Source organism: Botrytis sinoallii, assembly GCF_014898435.1.
Source record: "Botrytis sinoallii strain Bc 23 chromosome Unknown BSIN_011, whole genome shotgun sequence".
NCBI lineage: Eukaryota > Fungi > Ascomycota > Leotiomycetes > Helotiales > Sclerotiniaceae > Botrytis > Botrytis sinoallii.
Window position 1 is genome coordinate 936,167 of NW_024066038.1, and position 12,064 is coordinate 948,230.

At 41.7% G+C, this 12,064-nt stretch overlaps 4 protein-coding genes across 4 annotated transcripts; 1 reads left to right on the forward strand and 3 right to left on the reverse strand.

The window, feature by feature from the left end:
- Positions 1-45: 45 nt before the first annotated feature.
- On the reverse strand, positions 46-1,923 carry EAF02_006936 (uncharacterized protein; the record flags this gene model as incomplete). The annotated part of the gene is made up of 3 exons (XM_038902984.1): positions 46-426; positions 464-1,256; positions 1,304-1,923. The coding sequence occupies 3 exons, from the start codon at positions 1,921-1,923 to the stop codon at positions 46-48; spliced, it is 1,794 nt and encodes a 597-aa protein (XP_038757305.1).
- Positions 1,924-2,926: 1,003 nt separating this feature from the next.
- EAF02_006937 (uncharacterized protein) lies at positions 2,927-5,130 on the forward strand (the record flags this gene model as incomplete). The annotated part of the gene is made up of 2 exons (XM_038902985.1): positions 2,927-3,530; positions 3,611-5,130. The coding sequence occupies 2 exons, from the start codon at positions 2,927-2,929 to the stop codon at positions 5,128-5,130; spliced, it is 2,124 nt and encodes a 707-aa protein (XP_038757306.1).
- A 1,007-nt stretch (positions 5,131-6,137) lies between these two features.
- On the reverse strand, positions 6,138-7,895 carry EAF02_006938 (uncharacterized protein; the record flags this gene model as incomplete). Its single annotated transcript, XM_038902986.1, has 1 exon — positions 6,138-7,895. One exon carries the CDS (start codon positions 7,893-7,895, stop codon positions 6,138-6,140), a length of 1,758 nt encoding a protein of 585 aa, XP_038757307.1.
- A 1,051-nt stretch (positions 7,896-8,946) lies between these two features.
- EAF02_006939 (uncharacterized protein) lies at positions 8,947-10,857 on the reverse strand (the record flags this gene model as incomplete). The annotated part of the gene is made up of 1 exon (XM_038902987.1): positions 8,947-10,857. One exon carries the CDS (start codon positions 10,855-10,857, stop codon positions 8,947-8,949), a length of 1,911 nt encoding a protein of 636 aa, XP_038757308.1.
- Positions 10,858-12,064: the final 1,207 nt, after the last annotated feature.

Below are 12,064 nucleotides of genomic sequence, written 5' to 3' on the forward strand. Positions count from 1 at the left end.
ATAATGTCTGTTTGGATGAACATATCAATTTTCGCTATCGCCAAACTACCAAACATCATCATCACGATTATCGCCAACGCATAAAGAATCCTTAAGATCTGTGTCACTTGTCTCACCCTTGGAGATCTTGATTATATGCTCCTGGTCGTGTTCTGAATTTAACTCCGGCTTCGGCCAAACAATTGCCTCCACTATATCAGAATGAGTGTCCAGATCAGAGCCTCTGTCAGAAACATCCCATTTGAAAAGGTCTGTTCTGCACCATCTTATTTTGACATAGTGCTTTTCCATGCGTCTGATTGCGATTTTGTAATAAAACATAAGTTTCTTCCACATCCTTCTTTCGTATGCCCAGGCTATCTTCTTCATTACCATTCTTGACTCACCCGACACATACGCCAACACAAAATAATTGTTTTTTTTCTGCTAAAGAAAGCCTTAGTTTCTCTGACTTTCCCCTTACAAATGAGTATTCGTATTCCTCTAGTACTTCCATAGCTCTTGTTACTCTGGTCCAGTAATCTTGTCGATCAACGGCTCTGGAAGGCCCGATTACAAAAACTCCGGTTGGGCCGCTTTCGCTTTGAAGAAACTCCCGAAGTTTAATAGAACAAGCACGAACATTCTGGTATTCAGGCTCTAGGACATGAAGTAACTCTCCCCGGTACTGCTTGAAACAGAGAATCTCCTCGGCGGTTTCAGTGTGTTCAAGAGAAGGACCTCCGATAGCTCCAATTACTTCTCCGCAATCGAGGAAACTTTGTTCATCTTCTTGGATGACCAGTCCACCACCGACGGCCTCAGGTGGGCAAATCAAAGTATCATGGACTCTGATGCTGCGTCGAAAGCCCACAAACGCTCTGTTGATCACCACAATCTCTGCACGATGGAACAACCAGAAATACTCGTCCAATCTTTCCCCCAGAAGATATAAACATTCAATAACAGGAGTGGCTCCACTAGTAAGCTTGACGTACTCACTGATGAGCTCCGTCGAAGGTAAGTCAGGTACACTCAACTCGGCAGGCCATAGCTTCCTTCCGTGATCTCGGTGATAACAGTAGTCCGGAATCATAGGGAGTTCAGAACATTTGATAACAAGTCTCTTGATATTTCGTATCATCTTTAATGGCAATAGATTGTTGACCAAGCCTTCCTCCATATAAATGATCCTGCTGCTTCTGTTTGGATTTGACTTGAATGGAAGGTCACAGGCAGAATTGAGATGCTTAGGGAGATATTCGGGTACGGACATACTGAAATACAGAATTCAGCAAAAGCATTTGAGTTGAGAGGTTCGTACCAGCAATCTATTTTGAAAGAGTTCAAGAGGACGTTCCAAATCTTTACCTTTTCAATGTTTAGGGTATTGCGAAACAATGGCTTGTCTTGATGCTTTTTGCGCTGACAATTTGTGTACCGGGTTAATGGGCAGAGATTGATGATATAGGGCTCCAGGATTCCATTTCTTTCATCTTCTTCATCTTCCAAACGACGGTCATCGAAGACACCATCTGTGAAATCCCAATCACCAGGACTGTTGCTGCAGTCTATTAAAATAGGGTTTTTGTACAAGATGGAAATGCCTTCCCGGTATGTCTGCTTGCACACATAAAGGATTGCAGTGTCTAGATCGTACTTCTGAGTGCTGCCATAGGTAGTTTCTGACGAGACTGAAGTGGCTTTTCCTAGGACTGGGTTTACCAGGAGATATGAGTAAATCATGTCCCGAACTTCTTGTGGAATGCTGATGAGGGCGCTCTTAAGTTCTTTGGTTTCGACTGGAGAACCAGACAATGTGTTCCTTAACGTACGATTCATGATTTGACTCATTGAGGATGTCGGTGAAGAGAGAGATGTGTCCATAGTAGTCTCAATATTTTCATCTGAATTTGCCGACTTCGAAACTTGTTGTGTAGCCATTGTAATGTTTTCCTTGGACAATAGATGATCCATGACCTATGTTGTCTAGCACTACAGTGTCAGTGAATAATTTAGCATAACTGCAGGTACTATTTGATGTTCAAATTTGAATCTTAAAAGAATGTAACTTACATGTGTCAGTCGGGAGGGAAACGACTCTGGTTGAGAAAGAACTTCTCGACCCTTCATGAACACCTATAATCTGAAGAAATTACGAAGTAAATTTTGATCAGATTTTGTGATTGAAATCTTTTCGGGACTTGATATTTCAAAATATCTTTAGTTTGAAATGGAATGAAAATATGAAAAAAAAAGGTTCTTTGAAGTTGGTAAGTTTCAAAAGAAGAGACTAATTTTACAAGAGACGTCAAGAACGAGCCTCGGAATAATAGTCAGCCACAATCGAGAGCTGACTTTTACTACTGGATATTGATAATCATAATTCGCTAAAAGATAAAATTATAGTTAATACATTCACTTATAAACCAATTCCATCCCTAAGCCTGTTAAGCCGAAGTCCGAGTCCGAAAGCCGAAAGTTTTGAGAGTTTCAAGCAGTTCAAGGCAGGGATATAGCAGTGGGAGCATTGAAACCAATTTTGACAATCTTTGTGAGTATTCAGATAGTCTAGACTTCTGTACTTGTTTTCAAGTTTGTATTGTATCCTTAAATCACACCTTTTTATCTTGGAATATCTCTATATTCACACAAAAGAAATCTTGACAGCACAATAGATTTGAAATAAAATCTACTTTTCGAAACTTGATTGTACCTTTATTCCACAATAAAGCACACAATTGGCCCTGAATTTTGGTTACCAACTCAATAGCAAACAACATTTAATTCAGTCAGAAGAATTTTTTGGAAGACTCAGCTTGTGTTGGTGCTTGTTGAAGATTTTTACAACGCTGCCAGTGTTACACTTGTCATAGTAATCAGCACAAGTATAAGTTTCTTGAAACCAACATTCCATAATACTACAGTTTCTTGACCACTTCTCAAAATGGATAGAATAGAGGCCATTAACCAGGCAGCGTCTACCTCCATCACTATTATACCACCAAGTTTACTCAATATACCTACCGAAATTCGGAGAAATATATTTAAACGTCTATTGTTGAATACTGAGTTAGCGGAGGCGTCTTCTATCGACGAAAATCAGAGATATGGAGCTGATTTGAACTACGACTTGAGCCCACAGGTACTCCTCGTCTGCCGCCTTTTCCATGAGGAAGGCAAGGAGATTTTGTATGGTTTGAACCATTTCATTGTGGAGTCACTACCAAACATACACCCTCATGAAGTTAATACAATTCATCCCTTTACCTTATGCAGTCCCTTGACTCGCCGGGACAACCAACCTACCACGCATCTCCCGACCAACTCCACACAAAATACTTTATTGCATAGAAATCGAGGTATTAGATTGGTACGAAAGTGGAGAATAGTTCTAAGCGCCAGGCTTCATGAGCCCCGAAGTCAAGATGGACTCGTTGAACTGTGCCGTCTACTGTGCGAGCTACAGATACTTTCAGGAGGGACATTATTGAGAGAGTTAGACATATGCATCATTCCCAAAGGTGCTGAATTCAATTACGGCTATTTAGGTAAGACTCATTTCTATATTTCTTTTTTTCAAGTTGCCTGCCGGGTTTTACACTTAATAATACGGTATTGGTTGATATAGACGCGGCCGACATGCGCGAAAATCTTGTGCCACTAGAGCTTTTACGAAACATACCTAGAGTGTCAATTCGAACAGCCAGTATCTCTGAGATACCAGACTTTGTATGCAGGGATGACTGGTCGAAGACGCCACTCGTGACAAAGTCAATGCTACCTGCTGCACCCTATCGACACCTCCTCATCGATCTTATCCAAGGAAATTCAGAAGTCGAATTGAGCACTAAGATGTTCAATGCTCTCTTGAAGTACGCACAAGGGTTTGAAAGGCATTTTGAGTACAGACAAGAGATGTCCTTGAGTTTTGAAGAGGTAGCTTCTTCAATGTCCGGGGAGTTCACTACATTAAGCCATAATCCGTTCCTCAACCAAGAGTTTCATCCCAAAGAGCTAGCTCATACTGTCGAGGCTGGTCTGCAAAAGGCGAGATATATGACCGAGAAAGAAAGTGGAGATATTACTAAGACCACCAAGTTCAAGGAAGAGCGATCTGTCATTCTGAAGTACCTAGAACGCCAGTTCTGCAGGATAATTCACGCATCCCAAGAAATAGTCGACTTTGTCAAATTGCAAAAGCGAAAGTGGGGCATTTTTGATCCTGCTTGTACCAAACAATATAACGGTTTTGACATGGTCATCTACACTGAGGCTATGGTCCTAATCGAAAACTATGTCGCATCATTTACTCGAGAGCTCGACGCGTCAACTAAAATGGCGGTGCGCGTCCAATTTGGTCTTTTTGAGCATCTCTACGAGTCTATGTCAAGAGAGATTGGACTTAAAAAATGTCTTGTAGCTTATAGTAGGAGCGATCCTATTGCATTCAGAGCGTACTTCCAGGAAGTAGTGGGGGATGCGGATTTTCAGTATTTTACGATACTCACGGCTAGATCCAAGCTGTATGACTGGGACGCTCGTAGCAATATTCCTGATATTAAGGTGACACAATTAGGTTTATTAGAAGCTTGGGATATTAGGTGGCACATAGAGGAACCAAAAATTACGGCGATAACGGAATCAGAAGCCCAGAAGATGCAAGATGATCTTCGGCGCCAAATTGTTCAAAAAGAATTCCTTGCACAACAAGAAGCAGGATACCAAGCTTCCCAGGGCTCGCATACCGTCGATGGTGATGGAACTGATGGCCAAAATGCGAACGTACAGAACAATGCGAAAGAGATTCATCTTGCTGAAATGGAGCTCGACGACCTCGCAAATTGGGAATCTCTGCCATATCACGATGATGACGAATTCTATGAGTTGACTTTCCAATGGGAAGGCAATCAGTCTCGACCACCTCATGTCAACCCTATCAGTTCTGATAGTGCTTCGGAGAATGATTTCTACGAGAAACTGTTTAGAGATCACCCGGACGATGAGAGCTTCGGTTTGGAATCCGAAGACGAGGACATTCATAAAGAGGACTGTGTCAACAGTGGTGGAGTCGTTTTTCACGTCCTACCTTGGCTTGCTAACTGTGAAAGCTCTCTATCACATGTGTTCCCGTGGATGACACGCTCGTAGCAATGATCACCAACTCTCATCAAGGATGTTTCATCCGACCGGAACTGCTTGAATTCATGCTTCTGAAGTCGTACTAACTGAGACATGGCAGTACTAGTGTTTCAATCCATTGATGCTTAGTTGGTTTAGCTCTTTGCTGTTATTAGTCGATGAATTAGGATTCTCTGTACTGGATTATGGATACTGCCACAGACTGATGTGTGTTGGATCGAAATTCGAGTTACAGACTTGACGATTAGATAGGCGTCAAGAGAGCTTGTTAATGGTGTTTCTAATATTCGAAAGCTCTTAAGATATTAGGAGGTTAGTTTAGGTCACGGAAAATGTGAGAACGCAAGATTATCTCTGCCAGAAATTTTGTCACCTAGATAGAAATAACAACACACTTCAAAGCATTCTGTCTATAAACTTGTTGGTGACAACTGATATATATGCTCGATTGATAAAAAACTCATTGTCACTTTTTAGACCTTCAATTCTTTTAAAATTTTATGTAGTGGTGAGCTTCGATAAACAATGGTTTGTAAACTTGATACGTTGAAAAATATTGTAGGTTTGCTAGAACCGAGGGCTCACTCATGTGATCACAATTCGGAAACTTCATGTGTCAAATGGCGGAATAAGCTAATATTCCATTATTCGATGAATACTAGGTAAGAGGAAGCAAACAATGACTGGTATGACCAACTTCTTTTTTCTCCATCATCCTTCAGACATTTCAGAAATTCGACAAGGAAAGAAAATGGAAGATAAAAGTTATAACTCCGCCCCTAAATTTGCTATCTTCCACAAGATATGACTGGCACATAAGGAGATCCTGATGCTACAACTAAAGCAGAATAGAGGTAGAAATGTCCAAACGAATTTCCGACCGTCATCTGCGGAAAAAATAATAGAAGACGCCTCTAGATAACATCAGCCCCAAAACCATTGTGATATCTAAATAATATTGAAAACTTCCAGTGATAGAGCTTTCAATATCACATATAACAATATTTTAGAGAAACTCAAATATTATTAGTATACGGACTCTTATATTGCTGAGGGAGCTCTAGCTTCCAAAGGTTCCTGACATCCATATCCGGTTCGACTTTATCCCACTCGTTTGTTTCATCCCGTCTCAGTGGCTCCACGTCAATCTCGGCGGTATGACCTGACTCTTTCAAATCCCATTCGAAGAGCCGCTTTTTCGCGTCGCGAATGGCAAAATATTGAGTATCCATGTCATCGGCAGCACACTCGAAGTTTACCACGAATCCTTTCACGTCTCCACCCCTATAAGCATTTGTGCATTCCCTAATTGCAACCTCTCGGGGAAGCAGTTCGAATCTCTTCTCATATCGACCATTCAATCTGCAAATAGCAAGCTTGGTTGCTGTTGTTAGGTCTCTATTAAAAGATTCCGCATAGTATTTTAACAAAACAAGTCCCTCTCTTTGCACTCCAGGAGACAATCCAAATGCCGGTGATTGAGCAGGATCGAGCAGACCCCCACTTACTTTTTGGTCTTTGACAAATCTGACCAAATCATTGGCGGCTTGTTGAATCTTTCGATATTGTCTCTCAAGAAATCTTATGGCATTTGACCGAAGAATTCTGAATTCGGAAATATCCTGTACTCCTACTTCCTTGTTCGTTTGCATACGTAAAGCCTTTAGCAAAGCCGATTCTACAGGATGGGTCCCACGAAAAGGATTTTCCGCCAAGTATGGACTGCGATACAGCTGCAGATGGTCGACGGCCATCTGGTTTCGGAACTCATATATTCGTTCAAAAGCCTGGGCGTAATTGAGAAAAGCGTAGTACATTTTGTGGAATAGTTCGACTTCAGAGTCACCTTGAACTAATGCAATCAAGTTGGCCAAGTACATCGTCTCCGGTAATAACACCCTTCCACAGGGTGTGGTTTCACGCCTCTCGACCCCTAGTGACCAGCTGTAAAAGTCGTAATTCCGTCGATCTCCTTCAAAGAGAAAGTCAGGCACTTCCTCTGGGTCTGCTCCACGAATGACAACTTTTCCAGCACATCGAAGAATCTCCAAGGGCGAAAGAACGTCCTGTAACTTCTCAGCCGTTACTTTATTGACTTCAGCACTCTCTCTGGGACCTCCTTCCAATAAGCTTGGATGCTCTAGACTATCCCAAGGCCCAATCACAATTTCCATGGACTTGATTCCTTTTTGGCAAATAGAGCGACAAAGATTTGCAACATTATTGCGCGCGCTAGAGCGCATGGGAGCTATCAATATCTTCCAATGTTTGATGCGCTTTACACCTGGCACAGTTCTCAAATGATTTGTGGCTAGTTCGTCCGATGGATAGAAGCACTCAGCGCTCGGAATCTCGCAAAACCTGGTCAAGTCACAGCGGTGAAGCAGATGGTCCTGATTTGACAGAACACATTCTATGAAGAATCGATTTTTTTCATAAAGTATCTCCGCTCCTTCTGCGTGAAATTCCTTGCAGACGCGTAGAATTGAGGGCTGGAGTTCGTACTTGATTTTGGAACCCCATCCTTCATCCCTGTGAACGCACGAGGCTGTGCCCAGCTCTGGATTCAGCAAAAGATATTTCAATATTTCTCTGAGTATTTCAAGTGGCACACGTCCCAACGTTGAGGTTGACGCTGCTGCAAATTGAACCTTCCTCTTGCGGATGACGGCTTGTGGCGTATTTTGTTCTGAGGATTGACCATTGTCTCGATCGACTTTCTGCGATTGCTTTTGAAGCATCTTTCTGGTACTGCGTTCCTCGATTCGACTCATTGTGAAGGACTAGTCCAGTTATCAGTCATGTAAAACGCATTCACGATAAACCTCGCATCTCAAATAATAGTCGAAAACAACTATTTAAGATAGCTATAAGATTTGAAAGGAACGGGGCAGAAATACTTACAGAGTCTGATCTCGAAGTTCACTCAGAAGGTGTCGACTGAATTGGAGACAAGTTAAAGGAGAGATCCGTTGAATGAGTATTTTTGGTCGCAGAAGACGAAGCGAAGAGTAAGGACTCCCGGGGTCTATTTGAATTGTCCTAAACAATGAAACTACGCTAGTGAGAGCCTTCCGTATCAGATGACGGCAGAATCCCCCGAATATTCACTTCACAAAAATCACAATTCAAACTTATCCATGTGATATCACGTGATCTTTCTATCACTTGGGGCAATTCGCATGATTTTAATATGGCGTGTGCTATGAACACAGCCCCTAAAAACTCGGAGAAATCGGCTCAGGAGCGACAGGGCGCGTTACATGTGCTTCCTCTTCGATGCACGAACCTTGATAGTTATTTGTTGTAAAACTTGTTACCCTCTGTAAAGAAACCGACGATTGGATTAAGGATGAGATTGGGCTCTGAAGTGCGTATTTTAACATCTGGTAGTATTCCTTGTCCAGAATATTCGAGATCTAAAAATCAATTGTTAACATTGCTTGTGCAAGTAGGAACCTTCAGTTTGACAGAATGATAGGCTTCTTATGGCTTTCCACAGTTACAGATTTTCACTTTTCGGCTCATCATCAAGTCACTAAAACTAATAACATAGAGGAAAATATTGAGGATATTCATAGAATTAGGAATGTAAGTGCTATAGAAGGAATTTATCAAATGTTTGGAAGTTCTATTTAATCACTCAAGCTTCATCGGTAAACATCAAATTCTGATGCCTTTCCTTTACTTCCTCATTTGCCTTTCCAGATAAACCTTGATCAGACTTCTGTATAGTCTGACTGTGCTTGAAGTTCTTCAGCTACCTTGTAATGCACCTCGGAATCCTCCACGTCTTTGTAAAAGACGTTGTCTATTTTCAGAGGATTAGTCATTGCTATTCGCATCGCTGTCTTCATCGCATGTGTGGTCGGAAAGTTCAGGTTCTCCATAAGAGCGGTATTTACGCCACTCTTCATTGATCCGCATGTCTGGTTCACACTCATTCCAATTGATGATCTCATCGGAAAGCATAGGCTTTACATCCACTTCCCGAACAGTTGCCTGAAGATCCCACGCATACAACTTCTTTCGAGCCTGTCTGATTGCAAGATATTGAACATCCATATCATCCACAGCCTCCTGGAAATAGGTAACGAATTGAAGCCACCACTGCTTCTCATAAGCCATTTCGCACAGCTTCATGAGTCTTTCACGTGGAAGATCGTCGTAGAAGGAATTGAAAAGAAGCTTGTACTTTCGTATTTCAACCTTTGTTGCTGGCTCTAATTTACGCTTTAATCTAGCCTCATAGTCCTCTAGCAAAACCAAAGCTTGCGTAGCAATATAATTGGGCGAGGCGATTTCATTATAATCTTCATTTCTGTTGATGTATAGAGGATGACGGAAGAACCCATTTGCTATTTTATGGATTTTAATAAAATCGACCAAATTCTTAGATGCAGCTTCGATGATCTGGTACTCGTGCTCTAAGTACTGAATGAGGAGGGATCTATTCATTTTGAACTGATCCATTTTGTCCTGAAACATAGAAGTCTTGGCTGCACTCAGTGCTCTCTCGACAGGATGACGGCTGGCCTTGAATGGATTGATCTTTTGGTCAGAGATTGCAAAACTGCTAGAAACTTCGAAACTGTAAATTTGTTCTAGCTCGTCTTCGTTATGATTAATGTCCATTGCTGACTTGAAGTTCTCAAATCGTTCGAACGCTTGGGCGTAGGTGAGGAGAGTTTTGTACATCTTCTCAATTGTCTCAACTTCCGAGTTACCCTGAATCAGACCAGTGAGTTCCACCTCATCAACAGGACTAGGCAAGATTGGTATGAACTCATCCGCAAGTTCCTGATCGAAAGCGACAGCTGGAATCTCATGAATTTCCGCGGGCCGGATGTTGAATTGCTGAACGTTCCGGAAACGCTTAAGTGGTGACAAAGTAATCGCAAGCTGATGTTCATATCCATAATTGTCACTCATATTCCAACCATCCTCGATGCCTTTTGGGATAATCAAGACTTCTAGTGATTGAATGTTGGCCATATAGATGCTGTGACACAGACGCAGAAGTTTCTCTGTCGCTACTTGTTGAAAGTCAATAGCGCTAATCAAAATTTTCCAGTGCTGAACATATCTTGCAGTTGAAATAAGGCTTTTTTCACTTTCAACTTCTCTGTCTTCGCCAGTACGATCAAGGTGCTGTCCCCTGGCCAAAGCACACTCCAGGCAGCTGTCCCAGAAATACGAATTGTACGGAATACACCCAATCAAAAATTTGTTGCTTCCATAGAGGATATCCATACCCTTGTTGTAGATCTGCCTATTAACTCTCAGGATCGCGGGGAATAACCCAAAGACCTGATCACCGTCGATGAAAAAACTCTCTCCAAGAAGTGGGTTCAGAAGCAGAAGCTTCCAGATCAGCCTGCGACAGTCCAGGCTCAGTGAATTGAGAAGTGGGCATCCTTCAACGGGTACCTCTGGGTTGCAGATCGGCGACGGCAGATGTGCCTGGAGGAGGTCTTTGACCTTGGCGAGCTGGTCGTTTGAGAGAAATTTTCCCATGTCATGGTTTAAAGCTGCAGGAACACCGTTATATGATGACACAGATAGAGCTACGCTTTCGGCTTCGTGTATAGTATCGTCTCTTATATTTGTCGTCTCGAGATTTGCGAAAAGATGTTGTTCTGTTGGGTCGGTGACGGGAAGTTCACCAGGTGCTTCTTGATAAGGTGTCATGGTGCCATTAGGCTGTACCCTGTCATCATTTGTTTCGGTACTCATTATGATATCTATATCTTTCAATCAATTAGTGGATGCTCAACATAAAGTGCCACCATGGTTAGATGGTTGGGTGAGTATCAGTATCTCTCAAACGCCAAGATCTCTAGGCGCTCGAAAACAACTCTAAACCTCTCAAAAAGTAAAGGTATATAACATTTCTCCATGAGTAACTACTTACCAAAGTAAAGAAAGGTTAGGAATATAAAAGTTTGTGCGCGAGTTTGTTTTCAAACTTCGAAACAGACTTGATATAGTGCAAGTGGATTCAAACTTGGAAGTGGACTGCTAAAAGTTTGATGGAAGTTGTGTTGCAGTCCAAACGAAAGGTCGTACTATTGAGTGGAATAACAGAGAAACTTTCAATTATGAAGATAGACAATTAGAGAAATTAGTTGTCGGGTTGTAGGATCCAGAGTGCTTATAAGTGCTAGAGATGCCTACGATGAAGTACTAGTGCTTCGCTTAACACTTAACGCAAAACTCATACAGTAAGTCTTAGCTACCGTACTATCCCCTTCACCTCGATTCATTGATGGGGACGATTGAATTTAGGGTCAGCGAATTGTAAATATTCTGTTTAAATATCTATTATATATAACAATTCCGCCCATTAACAATGTGAATAAAGCCCTCTGAAGCTCCACAGACACCATTTGTCATCCGCATTCATGCTTAAATTACCATTGCTTGATGGCTATTACAGCTGCAGAATTCATCATGATCCTTTTCAGGATGGAGTTCGGTACTAATTGATCTCAAAAATTTGAACCTCGTGGCCTTCGACATACATCTAGAACAATCTTTGATCGGTGAATGCGTCGAGATTGATCAATGTAGATACACTATCGCAAAGCCCGGGATAATTCTTTTCATACATTTAATTCAGTGATATCGTATAGAGAGATGACGATCTCAAGGGTGTTGGAAGAATAGTTTAGTCAAATGCAGTTTATGAACATATGTGCGGGTGAGGAATTTCATCTTCGTTACTCTCAGAATCAAATAATTCCTAAGTCCGCAATCATTCATTTTCTCGATTGATATGATAAAAAATATATGAATTATTGCACACTAATATATGAAGGTGTTTAATCTCTTTGACTGGACTCCCGGGGCCTGCTTATTCTCTCACGGACTTTGGATCCATCAATTGACTTCACGCCGAGACCTTCAAGTCAGAATCATCGTCTCCAATCTTGTAGTCTGA